The sequence below is a fragment of the Heteronotia binoei genome, chromosome 3 (genome assembly GCF_032191835.1).
Source record: "Heteronotia binoei isolate CCM8104 ecotype False Entrance Well chromosome 3, APGP_CSIRO_Hbin_v1, whole genome shotgun sequence".
NCBI classification, from domain to species: domain Eukaryota; kingdom Metazoa; phylum Chordata; class Lepidosauria; order Squamata; family Gekkonidae; genus Heteronotia; species Heteronotia binoei.
In genome coordinates, this window is record NC_083225.1 from 187,929,502 (window position 1) to 187,943,199 (window position 13,698).

Here is a 13,698-nt window from a genome sequence, read left to right on the forward strand (position 1 = left end):
CTCCACCCCCAAAGTCCCCAGATATTTCTTGAGTCGGACTTGGCAACCCTAGCTTATTCCAATGACAAACGCTCCATCCGTTTTGTTGAAAAATACACTCATTTAAAAAAAAAAAAGGAAGTTGTGTCGGAGCCCCTCCAGGATTAGGGACCTTGAAGCTTAATATTTGCTAGTTTCATAGTAGATCTGCTCCTGCTTGTGGTACATGCTGGAAATAACACTGCTGGGTCACTAGCGATGCAGCCTGGGTCCCCCTCTTGCTCCTGGCAAGTCTCCCCCGCTGGCCAGCTGATTGGCAGTAGGGGGTGGGGTGCCTGGCAACAGGGGACTCCCGCCTCCACTGGGGGCGTTGCCACCCTCTCCTCTAAACACTGGGCTTTTCTTCTGAGCCGGAACACACAGGAACGCAGTCCCGGCTGGCTTGGTGTCAGGGGGTGTGGCCTAATGTGCAAATGAGCTCCTGCTGGGCTTTCTCTACAAAAAAGCCCTGTACATAACAATGATGTCAGGGGGGGTGTGGCCTAGTATACAAATGAACTCCTCCAAACGCATGCAGATGCTACGAATAAAAGTTCTTTCCGGCCCTTATGCCGCGTTCTAGGGACCAGCCTCTCTGAGGTAGGATACGCTGATCTCAGACGCCAACAGGCCTTGAATTCAGCCGGAACTCACAGAAGCGCAGCTCCTGAACTTTTCTGAGGGTTCCACCTCTTCCTCCCCACTTACCTTGTCCATTGGGTAGTAGGTGCAGCTGCATAACAATCCCTGGATTAGGAGAGCGGGCAGCCAGCCAGCCCCCAGGGGCTTTGCCACACCCCCCAGCAGCCCTCATTAACCCCCGGAGAAGCCCCCAACACCCTTTCTCCACTTCTGATGTGATTTTGGGTGGAGGGTGGCTTGCTGACCTTTTGACTGTGGGGGGCAGCCAGCCAAGGAGAGCCCTGGGTGAGTGAGGCCTGCTTGGGCTGGCTGGATCTCTAGCCAGCCCAAGCAGGCCTCGCTTGCCAGGGGCTCTCTTTTCTTGTTTCAGGTTGCTTTTAGCTGGGGGGGGGTGGCATATGCTAATGAGTTGTGATAACGAGCCCCACCACCTATTTTCCTACAAAACAACCCCTGAATGCCAACGTCTTAGGAAAACTTGCACGGCCTACCTGGTTTCTGATTTCCTGCTCATGCACTGGTGTAGGAAGAGATAGTCTTGCGGGGCGCTGGTGGAAAGGGTGGTCCGGATGTGGTTCGTGGGCGAATCAAACGTGAAGAGGGTGGGCTGGCTGGAGTGGGAGGGAGCCGACGACTTCCGCTCCCTCAGCAGCCGGTGGTTGGAACCGCTCAGTTCGGCCGGGGAAGAACGCGGGCCGTGGCTGGCGATAGGAATGTTTCTTACGGAGTCTGCAGAGGAAGAATAAGAGAGAGTTCTTTACGATGGTTCCTTACAGTTCATCACCCTTCCTGTTGCTCCAGCGTCGCCCTCAAGACCGGCCGGAGGGAAGGCGGTTTTCCTCAACTCCTGCACAGGGCGTGCTCAGTTCAGATCAGGATCACAGCGCCAACAGGAAGTGGTTCGGTCTTCCCTCTTTGGCTGCTTATATTGGGTTAAATGTTTAAAAAGCACAGAAATTTTCACAGTATCCTCAATCCTCCACATTTCCCAGCTAAAGGAAAACGCTGTTCAAACCATTTACAAAGATCATCTGACTCCAACGGTAACCAGAGCAAGAAATTTTAACTTACAAAGGTAGAAGCACATCTTACACGATGTATTCAGGTGGGTACATTTAACTTACTGTGAACAAATTAACTTCCCAAAAGGTGAACTTGCTACAGCTCCAAGTCAGCTGTGTGTGACACAGAGTGTTGGACTGGGTGGGCCACTGGCCTGATCCAACAGGGCTTCTCTTATGTTCTTATGTGACACAGAGTGTTGGACTGGATGGGCCATTGGCCTGATCCAACATGGCTTCTCTTATGTTCTTATGTGACACAGAGTGTTGGACTGGGTGGGTCATTGGCCTGATCCAACATGGCTTCTCTTATGTTCTTATGTGACACAGAGTGTTGGACTGGGTGGGCCACTGGCCTGATCCAACATGGCTTCTCTTACATTCTTATGTGACACAGAGTGTTGGACTGGATGGGCCATTGGCCTGATCCAGCATGGCTTCTCTTATGTTCTTATGTGAAACAGAGTGTTGGACTGGGTGGGCCATTGGCCTGATCCAACATGGCTTCTCTTATGTTCTTATGTGACACAGAGTGTTGGACTGGATGGGCCACTGGCCTGATCCAACATGGCCTCTCTTATGTTCTTATGTGACACAGAGTGTTGGACTGGGTGGGCCATTGGCATGATCCAACAGGGCTTCTCTTATGTTCTTATGTGACACAGAGTGTTGGACTGGATGGGCCATTGGCCTGATCCAGCATGGCTTCTCTTACATTCTTATGTGACACAGAGTGTTGGACTGGATGGGCCACTGGCCTAATCCAACATGGCTTCTCTTATGTTCTTATGTGACACAGAGTGTTGGACTGGATGGGCCATTGGCCTAATCCAGCATGGCTTCTCTTACATTCTTATGTGACACAGAGTGTTGGACTGGATGGGCCACTGGCCTGATCCAACATGGCTTCTCTTATGTTCTTATGTGACACAGAGTGTTGGACTGGATGGGCCATTGGCCTGATCCAGCATGGCTTCTCTTATGTTCTTATGTGACACAGAGTGTTGGACTGGATGGGCCACTGGCCTGATCCAACAAGGCTTCTCTTATGTTCTTATGTGACACAGAGTGTTGGACTGGATGGGCCATTGGCCTGATCCAGCATGGCTTCTCTTATGTTCTTATGTGACACAGAGTGTTGGACTGGATGGGCCATTGGCCTGATCCAGCATGGCTTCTCTTATGTTCTTATGTGACACAGAGTGTTGGACTGGATGGGCCACTGGCCTGATCCAATAAGGCTTCTCTTATGTTCTTATGTGACACAGAGTGTTGGACTGGATGGGCCATTGGCCTGATCCAGCATGGCTTCTCTTATGTTCTTATGTGACACAGAGTGTTGGACTGGATGGGCCATTGGCCTTATCCAACATGGCTTCTCTTATGTGACAAAGAGTGTTGGACTGGATGGGCCATTGGCCTGATCCAACATGGCTTCTCTTATGTTCTTATGTGACACAGAGTCTTGTATTGGATGGGCCCTTGGCCTGATCCAACATGGCTTCCCTTATGTTCTTATGTGACACAGAGTGTTGGACTGAATGGGCCATTCGCCTGATCCAACATGGCTTCTCTTATGTTCTTATGTGACACAGAGTGTTGGACTGGATGGGCCATTGGCCTGATCCAACAGGGCTTCTCTTCTGTTCTTATGTGACACAGAGTGTTGGACTGGATGGGCCATTGGCTTGATCCAACATGGCTTCTCTTATGTTCTTATGTGACACAGAGTGTTGGACTGGATGGGCCACTGGTTGATCCAACATGGCTTCTCTTATGTTCTTATGTGACACAGAGTGTTGGACTGGATGGGCCACTGGCCTGATCCAACATGGCTTCTCTTATGTTCTTATGTGACACAGAGTGTTGGACTGGATGGGCCATTGGCTTGATCCAACATGGCTTCTCTTATGTTCTTATGTGACACAGAGTGTTGGACTGGATGGGCCATTGGCCTGATCGAACAAGGCTTCTCTTATGTTCTTATTGGCAACGGGGCGGTGGGGAGGTGCCTGGCAAGGTTAACTTGCTACAACTCCAAGCCCAGGTAAAGAGAGATAAGAGAGGTCCCATATAACTTTGAAGGAGAAGGCTTCATCTCCAGACGACGGAGATCAGTTCCCCTGGAGAAGATGGTGGTTTTGGAGGGTGGGTTCTACGGCCTTCTACCCCACTGAGGCCTCTGTTCCTCCCCCAGGCTCCACCCGGAATCTCCAGGATCTAGCAACTCAATGGTTGGTTCCAGACCGGCAGCTTGGGGTGCATGGGAGGCGTCTGAAAACCAGCTGGCTCAAAAAAGCAATGGCCAAATGCTCCCCACACATTCCAGAGCAAGGCGTCCCTATCCTGCGGGGTGCCTTGGTGCGGTCAGAAAGCTGTAGCGCACCATTCCCTTATTTCTTTAGACTATTTATATTCTGCCCTATCCTGGAAAGGGCTCAGGGCAGGTAACAACATTCTAAAAACAATGTAACTAACAATTAAAACATACCATAGCAATAAAACAATACAACTTAATCATAAACAGTTATAGGTGGTGGCTCATTTGGGCACGTTATATAGATTAAGAATTTGGCACAGTAAAGAGGTAGTTTAATATTGGCGCAGTTTGGGGTTTCCCCCCCCCCCATACATTTTTAGTGGTCGTGTGCGTATGTGCTCATGCGCTCTGGTCAGTTTTTTAATACCTCCAATCCACCTCACTTGCACACTTATGCATCCAGAGGTGACTGGTGTGTGGCTCAGAAATTTGCTTCACACCTTGGCAAATAGAAGGGGAGGACATGGAAGCAGTGACAGACTTCACATTTCTGGGATCCAAGATCACTGCAGATGGTGACTGTAGCCATGAAATTAAAAGACGTTTGCTCCTTGGGAGGACAGCTATGGCGAACCTGGGCAGTATAATAAAAAGTAGAGACATCACTCGCCCAACAAAAGTCCGTGTAGTCAAAGCGATGGTATTCCCAGTAGTAATGTATGGCTGTGAGAGCTGGACCATAAGGAAGGCTGAGCGCAGGAGAATAGATGCTTTTGAGATGTGGTGCTGGAGAAGAACCTTGAGAGTCCCTTGGACTGTAAGATCAAATCAGTCAGTCCTAAGGGAAATCAACCCAGACTGAGAAGGAGCACTCACTGGAGAAGATCCTGATGCTGGGAAAGACAGAAGGCAAAAGAAGAATGGGACGGCAAAAGAGGAGATGGCTGGACAGTGTTACTGATGTAACTAACATGAATTTGAGCAGACTTCGGAGGATGGTGGAAGTTCAGAAAAGGGCAACTAGAATGATTAAAGGGCTGGAACACCTTCCCTATGAAGAAAGGTTGAAACGCTTGGGACTCTTTAGCTTGGAGAAACGTCGACCGAGGGGTGACATGATAGAGGTTTACAAGATAATGCATGGGATGGAGAAAGTAGAGAAAGAAGTACTTTTCTCCCTTTCTCACAATATAAGAACTCGTGGGCATTCGATGAAATTGCTGAGCAGACAGGTTAAAACGGATAAAAGGAAGTACTTCTTCACCCAAAGGGTGATTAACATGTGGAATTCACTGCCACAGGAGGTGGTGGCGGCCACAAGCATGGCCACCTTCAAGAGGGGGTTAGATAAAAATATGGAGCAGAGGTCCATCAGTGGCTATTAGCCACAGTGTGTGTGTGTGTGTGTGTGTGTGTGTGTGTGTGTATATATTTGGCCGCTGTGTGACACAGAATGTTGGACTGGATGGGCCATTGGCCTGATCTAACATGGCTTCTCTTATGTTCTTATGTTCTTACAGGAGGGCCGGGTGTGATTTTGTCCATGGGGTCGCAAAGTGTCGGACTCGACTGTGCGACTGAACAACAACAACTAAAGTGGTAGATTTCTGAGCCACTTTGAGGATGCTGGAGGACAGAGTGAGTACAGAACTGGGGCGGGCAGCAGATGTGCGCGTTTGGATGCGCTTTTCTGATTGGTTTCCAAGGCATCCCTGGGTCGCCCTAAACTGCTGGTCTGGAACCAGCCAATTTATCCCACTTAATTACCCTTTTTATCTGCACCAAACAAGTAGAGGGATTCCGCTTAAAGTACATTCAGAGGTCACCAATGGGCATCAATTAAAAAGGAGTCCATGAGCGCCTTAAAGGCTAACAAAATCTGCAAGCCAATGCTCACAAAAAGTTCATACCCTGCCGCAAATGTTGTACCATGGGACTCTTGCTATTCTCTACTGCCACAGACAGACTAACACAGCTACCCATCTTGATCAATCAATATGCACCAAGAGACAGATGGTGTAGTGGGTAAGTGCGCGGACTTTTATCTTAGGCCAAAGTGTGTGTGTGTGTGTGTGTATTTTGGCCACTGTGTGATACAGAGTGTTGAACTGGATGAGCCATTGGCCTGATCCAACATGGCTTCTCTTATGTTCTTATGTGACACAGAGTGTTGGACTGGATGGGCCATTGGCCTGATCCAACATGGCTTCTCTTATGTTCTTATGTGACACAGAGTGTTGGACTGGATGGGCCATTGGCCTGATCCAACATGGCTTCTCTTATGTTCTTATGTGACACAGAGTGTTGGACTGGATGGGCCATTGGCCTGATCCAACATGGCTTCTCTTATGTTCTTATGTGACACAGAGTGTTGGACTGGATGGGCCATTGGCCTGATCCAACATGGCTTCTTTTAGGTTCTTATGTGACACAGAGTGTTGGACTGGATGGGCCATTGGCCTGATCCAACATGGCTTCTCTGATGTTCTTATGTGACACAGTGTTGGACTGGATGGGCCACTGGCCTGTTCCAACATGGCTTCCCTTATGTTCTTATGTCTTATGTTCTTATCTGGGAAGACTGGGTTTGATTCCCTGCTCCTCCACTTGCACCTGCTGGAATGGCCTTGGGTCAGCCATAGCTCTGGCAGAGGTTGTCCTTGAAAGGGCAGCTGCTGGGAGAGCTTCCTCAGCCCCACCCACCTCACAGGGTGACTGCTGTGGAGGAGGAAGATAAAGGAGATTGTGAGCTGCTCTGGGACTCTGAGTGGAGGGCGGAATATAAATCCAATGTATTCTTCTTCAAGTTATCTTTAGCAGGCACAGAGGTCACCCTTTTGCTGGATTGCAGGCTATTCTCAGCTGCCCTCCTGCTGAGGACACCAGGGAAAACTTCTGTGCCCGCCACTTGCTAAAAGCATTCTAAAGCTGTTGGAAGAACATTAGCCTAGACTGCTTTGTGGGAGGCTCAGAGAATGGACTATGGTAAAAGGCCTCGTACCAAGCACCGCAAGCCACATTCGAACATTTAAAGTGCTCTAAATGGGCATCCCAGAAAGACCCCCTTCCCTTGCTCCGATTAAGCATTGAGGCTTTAGGAAAAGATGGCATTGTCTCTGCAATGTATGGGTCGTGAGCAGGGGTGGAATTCTAGCAGAAGCTCCTCTGCATATTAGGCCACACCCCCTGATGTAGCCAATCCTCCAAGAGCTTACAAAAAAGAGCCTTGTCAGCTCTTGGAGGATTCGCTACATTGGGGTGTGTGGCCTAATATGCAAAGGAGCTCCTACTAGAATTCCGCCCCTGGTTGTGAGGTAAAAATTGTGTCAGTGCCCTAAGAGGGTCCGTTTTTATCAGTGAGGGTACATCACTGCGACAGTTGCCAACTCCAGTGGCAAAATTTGTGAGGGGGCGGAGCTGTGGGAGGGTGGGGCTTGTCAGTGGGAGGAACCTTAGTGTGGTAGAATGCTACTGAGTCCACCCATGGAAGCAGCTATTTCATCCAGGGGTGTCACAAGTTACCGGGACCACGGAGGAACAAGTAGGAGGAAAAACACTGAACTCCTCGCCGTGGAAAGCCGAAATATAACAAATATCTATGTTTACTAGCAAATCCAAATCACAGTCCGACAATCAATTGCTACATTTCTATATGTCTCATTTCTCAAATATGTTTACAAATCAGCACAGAACGTTTCTGCAAATTAGGTACCTTCATGTCAGCTCTTCAAAACGTTTCAAAACTTTTGAAAAGCTGACATGAAGGTAATTTGCAGAAACGTCCTGTGACGATTTGTAAACATATTTGAAAAAGCGAGGACAAATGAGACATATTGAAATGTGGCAACTGATTTTTGGCACTACATACCTACTGCACTTCATTATTTGAGAAGGCGGTCCCTGGAAGAAGGGCTATTGGACCCGAAATGATTTTGGACCGGTTCTCCAGTTGTCGAACTTTCATTATTATATATAATTATTTTGGACAACGGTCACAGAAAGAACAGTAGGGATAGCATGTGCTGTGGATGGATACTTTATTGTATGATTTCCTGACTAATGCATATTATGTACATCATTGAATACACCGGGAACACTTTAAAATTTATAGCAGGGGAGGAGCTATCATGAGTTACTGCTCACTAAGAACATAAGAGAAGCCCTGTTGGATCAGGCCAGTGGCCCATCCAGTCCAACACTCTGTGTCACATAAGAACATAAGAGAAGCCATGTTGGATCAGGCCAATGGCCCATCCAGTCCAACACTCTGTGTCACATAAGAGAAGCCATGTTGGATCAGGCCAGTGGCCCATCCAGTCCAACACTCTGTGTCACATAAGAGAAGCCCTGTTGGATCAGGCCAGTGGCCCATCCAGTCCAACACTCTGTGTCACATAAGAACATAAGAGAAGCCCTGTTGGATCAGGCCAGTGGCCCATCCAGTCCAATACTCTGTGTCACATAAGAACATAAGAGAAGCCATGTTGGATCAGGCCAGTGGCCCATCCAGTCCAACACTCTGTGTCACATAAGAACATAAGAGAAGCCATGTTGGATCAGGCCAGTGGCCCATCCAGTCCAACACTCTGTGTCACATAAGAACCTAAGAGAAGCCCTGTTGGATCAGGCAATGGCCATCCAGTCCAACTCTCTGTGTCACATAAGAACATAAGAGAAGCCATGTTGGATCAGGCCAATGGCCCCTCCAGTCCAACACTCTGTGTCACATAAAAACATAAGAGAAGCCATGTTGGATCAGGCCAATGGCTCATCCAGTTCAACATTCTGTATCACACAGTGGCCAAAATATACACACACCTCTTTCTTTCCACCTCTCCCTCCCTCCATTTGCCTGCCTCCCTCCCTCCTTCATTTTCAGTCATCTGACATTTATTCTATGCCGCTGTTTTGTCCGGCAAGTTTGGCCAGCTCTGCTCAACAGGGTCGCCCTAAGCCAACTGTGTTGACAGCAAAAAAATATAGAATTAAAAATACAGCTCTATCAAGATTGGCAAGATCGACAATGGCAATATCTTATTTTTTTACAAAAAATAATAGGGGGACAAGTTATGCTGACCATCATTAGCAAATTCTGACACATGCACAGTATTATTTATTATTATTTATCACTTTAAATTTATATCCCGCCTTCTCCGCAAGCGGACTCAGGGTGGCTAACAATCTATTATATCAAAGATTGCTCACTCAATGCACAGCAGCCAAGAAGGTCAGAATGCCTGCTCCGGCTGCCACGCCACTGAGGATGTTCTCCGCAGCTGATAACGAAACGTCTGGAAGAAAAACTTTCTCCAGTAGAACACGGCACTCGAGCCTGAAAGATTCTACGAACCCTAATCTATTATGTAATACAATTTAAAACCAATAACAGGCATTTAAGACATTGTGTGGCGCTATACAACTTTATGGCAGGATCTTTCATTTTTTCTGTTAGTGATCCCATGATATTCGTAGCTCCTCAGCGGTGAGAGGTGGTGGCTCTCTCCCGGATTCAGGTATTGAAGGCCGGTCGAAACAATTCAGTTTTACAGGCCCAGCGGACTTGTGAAAGATCCCGCAGGGTCCTTATGGCTTCCGGGAGAGCATTCCACATTTCTGGTGCCGCCACCGAAAAAGCCCTAGCCCGTGTGGAGCGTAGCCTGGCTTCCTTTGGTCCGGGGATGGACAATAGATTTTGTGTCCCTGAATGCAGTGCCCTCTGGGGAACATGTGGAGAAAGGCGGTGCCGTAGATAGGCAGGCCCCTGACCATAAAGGGCTTTAAAGGTTATAACCAACACCTTGAAACAGACTCGGAACACAATAGGCAGCCAGTGCAGCTCTTTCAGCACTGGCTGAATGTGCTCCCATCTACAAAAAAACAAGCGCCACGAGAACACGCGTAAAGCAGGAGATTATCCAGCCCAGAAATGGATTGTTTAATGTTCACATGGAATAAAGTAATTTTAATAGCACGCTGAAGTTCATTTGTGGTTTGAAAGCTCATGTACGAGAACCGTCCGTCCGGGAATTCTAATTCAACCATCCAACGGGGAGGTTGTTTTATTCATGAACCACCAGGAGCTGACTTATCTAGCTACGCGTTTCCACCTCTCTATTTTTATCCCACCCTCCCTCCAGAGAGCTCAGAATAGCACACATGGTTCTCCTTGAATGCTATCTCTGCAACGACCCTGTGAGGCGGGGCAGGCGGAGAGAAAGCAACCGGCCGAGGCTGACTCAGTGAGTTTCACGGCAGGCAAAGGATTTGATTTGGATTTCCCACGTTGCAATCTAAATCGGGGCGTCGAACTCATTTGTTATGAGGGCCAGATCTGACATAAATGAGACCTTGTTGGGCCGGGCCGGGTGTGTCATAAAATAGCAGAGATATGAACTTTATAAAAGACACAAACACACACAATTAAAGATAGATTTTTTAAAAAGAAAACTTAAAACATGAAGAAGAAGAAGAAGAAGAAGAAGAAGAAGAAGAAGAAGAAGAAGAAGAAGAAGAAGAAGAAGAAGAAGAAGAAGAAATTGGATTTATATCCCGCCCTCACTCCAAAGAGTCTCAGAGCGGCTCACAATCTCCTTTACCTTCCTCCCCCACAACAAACACCCTGTGAGGTGGGTGGGGCTGAGAGGGCTCTCACAGCAGCTGCCCTTTCAAGGACAACCTCTGCCAAAGCTATGGCTGGCCCAAGGCCATTCCAGCAGCTGCAAGCGGAGGAGTGGGGAATCAAACCCGGTTCCCCCAGATAAGAGTCTGCACACTTAACCACTACACCAAACTGGCTCTCCACACCAAACTGGCTCTCCAGTCCCACTTGGTCCTAAAGGTGCTTTCTTTGTATCCCTCCCATGGGATTCCAGGGAACTGGGCAAAGGAAGCTCTGGCTCTTTCCTTCCTTCCCCAGGGGACCAGGAGGGTAGGGTTGCCAAGACCAATTCAAGAAATATCTGGGGACTTTGGGGGTGGAGCCAGGAGACTTTGGGGGTGGAGCTAGGAGACATTGGGGCGGAGCCAGGAAGAAGGCTGTAACAAGCATAATTGAACTCCAAGGGAGTTCTGGCCATCACATTTAAAGGAACAGCGCACCTTTTTAAATGTCTTCCTTCCGTAGGAAATAATGAAGGATAGGGGCACCTTCGTTTGGGGCTCATAGAATTGGACCCCCTGGTCCAATCGTTTTGAAACTTGGGGGGGGGGGGTACTTTGAGGAGAGGCACTAGATGCTATACTGAAAATTTGATGCCTCTACCTCAAAAAACAGTTTCCCCAGAGCTCCCGAAACCTCCAGATCAATTCCCCATTATACCCTATGAGAACTGATCTCCAAATAGGGAATAATGAAGTGCTCAGCAGACGTTCCCCCCCTACCCGTTTCTGGCAACTCTGAAGTGAGGGATTGGCCTCTCTGCTCATGAGTTGCAGCCAACTTCTTCCAAGTAACACAGACACCCCATCCCAAGAGGAAGCCTTTCCAATCGGAGACTGGAGCCTCCGGAGGGGGAAAGTCACATGGTGGCTTTGGGGGCAGGGCTTTCCCCCGTTGGCCAGCTGACTGGGGGCGGGAAGGAGCCTGGGAAAGTGGAAGAACCCCTGCTGGGACATGGGGATTGGTAAACTAGCTGATACAAGAAACTGAGCGTAGTTACGCTAGATGTCTGCTGTCCCCAATGTTCTAAATGTTTTAAATGTTTTAAATGGTTTAATGTTTAAAATTTAAATGTTTTTATGCTTAAAATGTATTTATGTCAGATTTTTGTGTTGTGAGCCGCCCTGAGCCACTTGTTGGGGAGGGCGGGATATAAGTAATAAAATAAATAAATAAATAAACCTAGAGGAGCGGGAGGAGCCTCAGCCAATAGAAAGAAGAGAGGCTTGGTTCAGTGGCTCTGCTGTGCAACTAAGAAAGCCTGGCAAAGCAAGTTCTGCCTCCTCCACCCCTTCCTCCCCAGGAGCCTCAGCCAATGGAGCAAATAGAGGTTTTGATCTGTAGCTCCTGTGCAATTGAGCAAGCCTTGCAAAGCAAGAGAGAGGGAGCAAGAGAGAGGGAGAAGGAAGTAGATGACAGCCAGTTGCTCGGGGTCCTGATAGAAGCCCTCTGGGGGCCTGATTCGGCCCCTGGGCTGCATGTTTGACCCCCCTGCTCCAAATGTTACACAATGCTAGAAAAATTAAACAGAAGTCTTTGGGCTGGCAGATTTCAGGTGGTGGCTGGAGATCTCTCAGAATTTAAACAGATTTCCAAGCAACAGAGATCAGTTCCCCTGGAGAAAATGGCCACTTTGGAGGGTGGACTCTGTGGCATTACGCCCCACTGAAGCTCCTCCCATCTCCAAACCCCGCCCTTCCAAGGCTCTACCCTCCAAAACCAAGTATTTCCCAACCCTAAGAATAGGGTTACCGGGTCTGTGTTGGAAAACACCTGGAGACTTTCAGTGGAGCTGGGAGAGGGCGGAGTTTGGAGAGGGGAGGGGCCTCAGCATGGCACAATGCCTTTGATGCAGCCATTTTCTCCAGGGGAGCTGATCTCTGCCAGCTGGAGGCCAGTTGTACAAGCGGGAGATCTCCAGGCCCCACCTGGAGGCTGGCAACTCTATGAGAAGTCCAGGGGCACCTGAAAGTCAAATAACATTTATTCTAATGTAAACTTTCATAATTCTTTGCAGAAAAATGACAGAATATACATGGTTACATTGAAGTCCAAAATCAAAAGCCGTATAGATATACCCCCCTACCCTCTGTCCTAAAAGGTCTTAATTGGTAAGATATTTAAGAAAGGAACTCAATTTTCATAATCCTAAATGCTTTTTGGGTGGATCAGTTACCTAGTTGAAGAAATCAAAGCTGACTGATCCTGTGGGGGGTATAATCGATCAATTAATCTGCCAGTGAACTCAGCATGCATTTGTATGTTATTCAGTAAGGGCCAACGATCCCTCTAAGCTGCAGAGTCTTGTGAGCAAAAATTCTGCTTTGTGAGCTACTGGCAGGGCTCATTTTGTAGCAGGAGCTCCTTTGCATATTCGGCCACACACCCCTGATGTAGCCAATCCTCCAAGAGCTTACAGGGCTCTTCTTACAAGGCCTACTGTAAACTCCAGGAGGATTGGCTACATCTTGGGGTGTGTGGCCTAATATGCAAAGGAGCTCCTGCTACAAAATGGGCCCTGCCGGTATTAAAGTGGTGAGATACTGGCGTTAAAGTGGTGAGCTACTGCATAGATTATTGTGTCTGGGGTCATCCTTCCTGAGCTAAGACAAAAATGTGTGAGCTGGAGGCTAAAAACCTGCAAGCTAGCTCACGCTCACTCAGCTTAGAGGGAACGCTGCTCACAGACATCACCCTGTTGGGTTGCAGGCAGGGGACGGGTAAGGTTGCCAAATCCAGGCAGGGAAACTCCAGGCTGGGAAATCCAGGCTGGCATCCCTATGACGTTCCGGAAACTATTTCAGTCAGAAGTGAGAAAGGAAAGTGCCCACCATTGGCTATTTTTGTTAATACTTGTAGTTTGAAGATTACTGCTTTTAAAAAATTAATAGTCTGTTGCCTGATGAATGGGGAACAGTTAGGTTTGCCAATCCCCAGGTCCCAGGCGCCTTCCCGCCCCCAGTCAGCTGGCCGGCGGGGGGGGGGGGGAAGCCCTGCCCCCACAGCCCCCATGTACCTTTCCCCCTCCCAATCCTTTGCTTTAGAGTTTCCAGAAATGG

General features: G+C 48.4%; 1 protein-coding gene across 1 annotated transcript in view; it reads right to left on the reverse strand.

Annotated features, from left to right (window-relative positions):
* GAB2 (GRB2 associated binding protein 2) overlaps positions 1–13,698 on the reverse strand; it is an 83,286-nt gene that overhangs the window by 19,659 nt on the left and 49,929 nt on the right. Inside the window, exon 2 of the mRNA XM_060235010.1 lies at positions 1,152–1,389. Within this exon, the coding sequence (XP_060090993.1) occupies positions 1,152–1,389 (238 nt within the window). The remainder of the gene's footprint in view (positions 1–1,151; positions 1,390–13,698) is intronic.